Raw genomic sequence first — 8056 nt, 5'->3', positions numbered from 1 at the left:
ATTCCATGTACATATTGGCTATTATTGGTGATAATGGTGAACCCATAGCTAAACCCTCTTCTTGTTGATATATATCAGTGTCCAAACTGAAGTAGGTAGTTTCTACACAGAAGATCAACATTTCCATCAGGTTTCTTATTGGTATACTAGTGTGTTCTTTTAGATGGGTGTCTGTTACTAGTTTTTCTCGAATCAATCACTGATAGTGCTTCACCAGTAAAGATTGTTTGTCAGCATAATATGGCAGTCAACATAATATGATCTGTGTCCTTATATGACATGATCTGTGTCCTTATAGCCAGCTGAAGACAATGTCTCCTGGGGCTAAATTACAGCAATATTCGTCCTAAACCAGGATTGCCATGCTATGTTGGCAAACAATCTTTACTACAAAGTACTGTTGCTGAATATCTCTCATTGTGAGATTTAAAAAATAGTAAGTACTTCGCCAGTTGGGACTTTGGTGAACAGACTTATCACATCTATACTCACCATCTGGTTGGATTCAGTGGGGGTATCCTTGATCAATTCTGTGAAGTAGGTGGAATTCTTCACGTACAATATTGACATGCTGAACCTCAACTAGGTCTTAGTGGAATACCATCCTACCATATATGTGTAGTAGTTTATTGTGGTGTTGAGTCAGTTGTCTGTACTTCATTGGTGTAAAGTGATCCTTGTTCTTGATCAAGATCTGTGACAACTTCCTCTCTGTTTTCAGAGTTGAGTCTTTCTTTTCTTTGTTATAGCTACCATCACTTATAAGAGTTGTCAATTTTTCCAAGTAGTCAGACTTGTTCATCACCACGGTAGCATTTCCCTTGTCCTCTGGAACTATTATGATGGAATTGTCACTAGTCTTTTGAAAGCAAACTTTTCTAGACTTACATTAATTACTGCTTTCACAGGTGGGTGACGGACTTCAGTCTTCATTCTCTGACCTTTGGGTTACATAAACTTCTTAATCTGGTGTGTTTTCACCATTTCAAATTCTTTTATGTACGACTTTTCTAGATCTTGTTGGATTCTCTTTCTGTCATCATCTCTGGTTATTTTCCTAAGTAATGAATATAACCTCTTTTTGATTTTGTTATTTAGTTGATGTTTTTTCCAGTGGTTGTAATGGATCCTCTCATGGATGAGGGCATGCCCTGCCCTTTCCGCTACTCTTCTAGCTTTATGTGAATCTACTGGTGTCATTATATTTAAGCCAGGTGGTATAAGCTTTGAGTCTCTACATCTACACAGGAAAGTTAGATGGTTTGAAAGACAAGCTAGTTTTTGATGGAGTTTTTCTATATGTCTCTATTGAAGTGTAAAGTTAGCTCTGTACTGATTAGATAATACAGTTCTATATTTAAGAGATGAGGAATTATGTACATTATTTACATTTGACAGATATTTGTCCTCATCTTGTTTGTTGTTAGCACAATGTTTCAGCTGATATACCCTCCAGCCTTCATCAGGTATCTTGAGGAAATTTCGAACCCGGGTTCTCATTCCTAAGGTATTTTTCGATGTTATTATTATTATTCAGGTCACTGCCTGGAATCAAACTCGGAATCTTGGGGTTAGTAGCCCATGCTCTTAGCCACTACACCATATGCCCCGTGGGCAATTATGGAGTGAATTTTAGGGCTTATTAATCTAATATTTTCTTATTCTTCCTTAATACCGGTTCCCATATGCTACTCATATCTGCACTTGGTCTGCTTAGGAGGTTGTTGTGTCCTAGCATATGTGCTGCTTCTTTTAGTTTCCGTATTTTCCAGTGGTGTTCTCTGTCTATTATTTTAACTTCATCCCACAGGGGGAGGTAGTAGGTTATACAAAGGTGAAACATGCCGCCCTCTCAAGATAAGGGTAGATGAACATCACAAAGCTGTGACATGAGGAGATATTGATAAATCAGGTATAGCTGATCATGAATGGAAAAATGGAGACCACCTCCCCCTGTGGAATGAAGTTAAAATAATAGACAGAGAACACCACCGGAAAATAAGAAAGCTAAAAGAAGCAGCACATAGGCTAGGATACAACAACCTCCTAAGCAGACCAAGTGCAGATACGAACAGCATATGGGAACCAGTATTAAGAAAAGATAGGAGAATATTAGATTTATAAGCCCTAAAATTCACTCCATAGTTGCCCACACATATTTTTGCTAACTCCTGAAAAATTATTGGAGCTTGGTTGGGAAGTGACGTCACATCCATCATATAGCCCTGACCATATGGCGTAGTGGTTAAGAGTGCGGGCTACTAACCCCAAGATTCTGAGTTCGAGTCCAGGCAGTGACCTAAATAATAATAATAACACAGTTCTATATTTAAGAGATGAGGAATTATGTACATTATTTACATTTGACGGATATTTGTCCTCATCTTGTTTGTAGTTAACACAACATTTCAGCTGATATCCAGCCTTCATCAGGTGTCTTGGGGAAATTTCCTAGCATATGTGCTGCTTCTTTTAGTTTTCGTATTTTCCAGTGGTGTTCTCTGTCTATTATTTTAACTTCATCCCACAGGAGGAGGTGGTCTCCATTTTTCCAAACTGGAGGAAGCAACCAGAGAAAAATGGCCAGAATTGGCAAATCACAAAGGAATCGCATTCCATCATGACAACACTAGACCACACATATCTTTGCTAACTCCTGAAAAATTATTGGAGCTTGGTTGGGAAGTGATGTTACATTCACCATATAGCCCTGACCTTGCACCATCAGATTACCATTTATTTTGATATTTGCAGAATTCTTTGAATGGTAAAGCTTTCAATAATGATGATGACCTGAAAGCACACTTGCTTCAGTTTTTGGCTAAGAACCAGAAGTTCTATGAGCACAGAATCATGAAGTTGCCAGAAAGATGGCAAAAAGTCATTGAACAAAATAGAAAATATATAATTGATTAAAGTTCATTCTTTGTATGAAAAAAAATGACTTTTATTTCACACCAAAAAACTGAAATTACTTTCTTGCCAACCCAATATAATTATATATACATACACTCACATAAACATGTATACAATCACAAACTTACATACATGTAATACATAAACATTGAAGCAAAGCTACAGGTTCATATAATGTGTGTGTGTGTGTGTAAACATCCATGCATGTAAGCACAATGGGAAGAAAATAGTACTCACTTACCAAAATAGTATTTTATTGAAGCTGAAAAGACTTCACAAACTGCTACACCGAGTTGCACATAACCAATTGACAGATACTTGTGAGTATTTAGGACAATGCAATAGTTTCTAAGTATTTATAAGTATTCATGATTACCAACTCATTGAATAAATATGTAAAACTAATTGAGAAATTATCTTTCAAAATAACAGTTATCTAAACGTGGACTGACTCACTGTTATTAGATAAAGAACTGTGAATGATTGGCAGTTTGAATTGGTAAGCAGTTCACTGTGAGCTGTGATTGAGAGCATTGAGTCTTATGTAATAGTAATAGTAATGCATCATGTAAATACTTTCCTTCCCCGCTGCTTCATTATATTATATATCCAACATAATAGGACATAAAATTGGCAATAAGTTGTTCAAAGCTTGCGTTGGACATTTAATTTTTTTTTTTTTTTGTACGAAATCAAAGAAAAAGTAATTTTAACATGGAGAACTTACTGACCTTTGTGGTGCAGTTGCAACAACAACAAAACCAACAGTTGCTGGAATTAATGTTGAAAGAGTCTCAAAATACTTCAGGTTTTTACTTGCCAGACAGCGTTGCAAATCTAATTGAAGAATTCAAATACAACCCAGAAGGTTGCATATTTTCGTAGATACAAAGAAATCTTCAAAAAAGTGTGTAAAAGTTGGTCCAATAGGAAAAAAGTACGGCTACTTTTAAAAAAGTTATCCCTTGTCAAACACAAAAAAATATAGTAATTATATTCTGCTGAAGAAACCAGGTGAAATTTGTTTCGAAGAAACAATATTTTATTGAAAATTTTCAGCGAAAGAAGTTCCCTATTCAATACTCTCTGGCAATATTTGAATTTGGTCAAAGAAGATGAAGATTTCATCACCTATGCTGGAGTGGGTAACAGAGAGTGTGAGAAATTCAAATTGAATGATTTGATCCTGGACATGTTCAAGTGTTTCATTCTTCTTCAAGGACTTACTGCAAACAAAGATACAGATATACGTTCTCAGATATTAACAAAATTAGAACAGGACCAAAATTTAACTGTACAGGTAGTAACAGAAGAATGCCAGATAATAACCTTGACACAAATATAATTGAAGAGAAAGACTGCTCTCAGATTCAAGTGTGTTGACCGGTAACAAATAAGAAAAAGGAGAAAAAATATCAAGACTGAATCTATGTTATGAGTGCAGTGTTCCACATTTTAAAAATAATTGTTTGTTTAGAAATATTGAAATGCTTTAAGTGTGGTAAAATAGGCCATAAAGAATCACACAGCAAAACAGAACCTAAAGGGTGGTTCAACAGAAAAAATTGCATAAATGGATTATCAGTGACAAAAAATATGAATGAGCCTCAAAGAAAATTTTTGTATCTAAAAATTAATAACACAAACGTAAAGTTACAATTGGATACAGGTAGCAATATCTCAATAATTATCACAGATGCATGGAAAAAACCAGGAAACCTAAATTAGATAAAACTTCAAAAATTGTTCGTGATGTTTGAGGAAAAAATATTTTAAAGGCAAATTGATAAGTAACATCACATTTCATGAAAAAACCTTAGAAGCTAAAGTTTTTGTGTTAGATAATACCACAAACTTATTTGGAACTGACTGGATGGAATTATTAAACTTATAGGAGACCTCCCCATAAATCTTTTCTGTAAAAATGTGAATGGTTTTTCCTGCAGTACAAATAAATTGTCAGACAAACTGAAAAACAATATCTTTCCTGAATAAACTAGGTGTGTGCTCCAAAATGAAGCCACCGTTTCAAATAAAAGAAATTATTGAATAGAGATATTGTTGAGTGCTTGTTGAAGATATACAGTTGGAGAGTAATAAGAGAACATCAGGAATGTTTAATATTATAACAGTGACGACAAGAAGTCATATGTCATATCAGTGGCAACGAGGATACCTCCCACTGTATAACGGTGTCATTATAATAGTGGTAACAAGGCTACGAACGCTCGTAGGAGTGTCAAAATGGAAGAATCACTAGCTTCCGTTGTGAAACAACAACAACAGCTGCAGCAGCAGCTGTTACAGCAGCAGCAAGAATACTGTGAACAGCAACAACAACAACAGCTAAACCAGCAGTTGATAGGGTTATTGCTACAATCCAACACAGTAGCGTTGTATTCAGCAGATGGAGTAACCAACTCCATTGAAGAATTCCTGTGTAATCCCGAAGATGGGATTATATTTCCTTCATGCTATAGAAGGTATAAAAAAATATTTAAAGAAGAGTACAAAGGCTGGACAAACGAAAAGAAGGTAAGACTTCTTTTGCGTAAACTAGCTCCATCAGAGCATGAGAAATACTGCAACTTTATTCTACCAAAAAAGCCACCAGAAATTTGTCTTGAAGAAACAATTAGAATATTAACTAATATATTCAGTGAAAAGAGCTCACTATTCAACATACGTTGGGAATGCCTAAATTTGAAAAAAAAATTAAAAAGATGACTTTGTTATATATGTCATCACAGTCCTCCAGGCAATAACAGAGGAATTCAAGACAGGCTGCCCCTGGGAGCTGATGACCTTGCTCTTATAGCTGAATCACTACCTGAGCTAGAGAAGTTCCAGGTATGGAAACAAGGTCTAGAATCAAAGGGCCTTAGAGTTAACCTAGCAAAGACCAAAGTCATAGTAAATAGGAAGGCAGACAAATCGCAAATCCCCTTAGTTAGATGACCCTGCTCAATCTGTAGAAAAGGTGTAGGTAGAAACTCCATAAGATGCACCCAGTGTAAGCTCTGGACACACAAAAGGTGCAGCAACATCAAAAGGTTCACAGAAAAACTAACCTTTGTATGTGGAAGGTGCACAGGCAAAATAAATGCTGAACATGTGTAGAAAATAGACTCCATCAACTGCCAGGGGAGCGAGCTAGAGGCAGTAGATAGCTTTAGGTATCTAGGTGACCAGGTTAGTATGGAGGTAGTTGTTCTTAGAGCGTAGCTGTGAGAATAAGATTAGGCTGGCAAAGTTCAGAGAGCTCCTACCCTTGCTGGCAACAAAGGACCTCTCTCTCAGAGTGAAAGGCAGATTGTTTGATGCCTGTGCAAGCAACTATGCTGCATGGCAGTGAAATAGTACTATTGATACTTTAAAATGGTTTAATAACATTAAAGATAAAAATAGATATAAATTTATTCAAATAGATATTGATAATTATTATTCTTCTATTAATGAGATTGTACTTAATAAGGCCCTAATTTATGCAATGAAGAAGGCAGGTATGGCTTATGATGAAGTAAATGTAGTTAAAATGGCTAGGAAATCGTTGATTAAATATGATAAGATGTGGGCTAGGAAAGATACCAGGGACTATTTCAATATACCAACAGGGGTGCCGGATTCAGCACAGGTAACTGATTTAGTAGGTATATATTTATTATCAGAACATGAACTTGAAAACTTAAAATTGGAGGGTGGTTTATATAGGGATGATCTTTTATTACTAACTAAGAATTGCACCAATAGAAAACTAGAAATATATAAGAAGAGAATATATAGTTTTTATTTTTAAAGAAATGGATTAAAGATTACTATTTATAATGAGTACTATATAAATTATTTAGATGCTAATTTTAACTTACCTACAGGTAATACCCAACCTTACCATAAGATTAATGAAAATATTAAATACATTTATGCGAAAAGTAATCACCCACCCTCAATTAAAAAATCATTAACATTTATAAGAGAATATCTTTACTTTCATCTAATATAGAGATCTTTGAAAAACATGCACCTTATTACAATAAAGCCCTTTGCGAGGCGGGATATACTAATGATATAAATCTTTTTAATAATCTGAAGTATAATTATAATTTTATTAGTAATGATTATAATAGTAATGATCTTTTTGATAAACATAACCTTTATACTCATGATAATGTCTTCTTAGGTAATTATAATAAGAATAATAGGTATTATGATAATAAACTACATAAACATAAACATAATTGTAATGGAAACAATAAAAGATTTAATTTAAAATTTTTTTAATGATAATAATTAATTTAATAATATTAATAATAAATACAATAATATCTATAATAAGAACAAACTCTGGCTAATCATTCCATACGGCGCTCAAGTTAAAACTAACATTATTAAAGATATTTTAAAAGTTATTGATATATTCCTTAGAGATAAAAAAAAATATAATATATTTCCTACTAATAATTTTGGTGTAGGTTATTCTACTACTAATAATGTTGCTAATATTATCTCTTCTTTTAATATATTTAAGTTAAATAAGTATTATAAATTTAAATTTAATACTTATTCTAATAATAATAATAATAAAATGGACCAGGATATGATTAATTGTACATGTAGAGATAATAATAAATGCAATTTGAAGGATGTTGTGTATAAATGCATAGTGACTTCAATGATTGGGAATAAACATAATGGTTATAATTTAAATAAGATTTATATAGGATCGACTTCTAATAAAATTAAATTACGAGTGGCTCCACATACGCACTCATTTAAGAATAGAAATTTGATTAATTCTACTGGCCTTAGTAAATATATTTGGGAAATTAAATCTAAAAATATTAACTACATTTTAAAATGGGAGATAGTTTGTAAGGCGAAATCCTATCGTATAGGTAATAATTTTTGTAATTTATGTAATAATGAATTTAAAGAGATATTATTTCATAATTATAATACTTAATTCTTTTGATGAACGAAAAATAAAATTTAGACATAAATTACTTTATTTATATAAAAATTTTAGCTAATTGTGATTTTTTTATATATATTTATATATATATACATATTTGTATGTGTGAATGTTTAAGTGTGTGTATATATATATATATGAGTGTATGTGTGTATATGTATGTGTATATAT

The 8056-nt window shown here is 33.2% G+C and overlaps 1 protein-coding gene across 2 annotated transcripts in view; it reads left to right on the top strand.

The window, feature by feature from the left end:
- The window catches only part of LOC106880092 (telomerase Cajal body protein 1), a 142064-nt gene that overhangs the window by 27145 nt on the left and 106863 nt on the right, over positions 1-8056 (top strand). The window contains exon 1 of one of the 2 annotated variants that reach the window (XM_052974766.1): positions 5183-5451. The exons of the other annotated variant lie outside the window; for it this stretch is intronic. Coding sequence (XP_052830726.1) covers positions 5369-5451 — 83 coding nt within the window. The 5' untranslated portion in view covers positions 5183-5368. Of the gene's footprint in view, positions 1-5182; positions 5452-8056 lie in introns of those variants that run through there. 2 annotated transcript variants of the gene reach the window in all.

This window comes from Octopus bimaculoides, chromosome 19, assembly GCF_001194135.2.
Source record: "Octopus bimaculoides isolate UCB-OBI-ISO-001 chromosome 19, ASM119413v2, whole genome shotgun sequence".
Lineage (NCBI taxonomy): Eukaryota > Metazoa > Mollusca > Cephalopoda > Octopoda > Octopodidae > Octopus > Octopus bimaculoides.
This window is presented reverse-complemented; position numbering and strand designations above follow the sequence as displayed.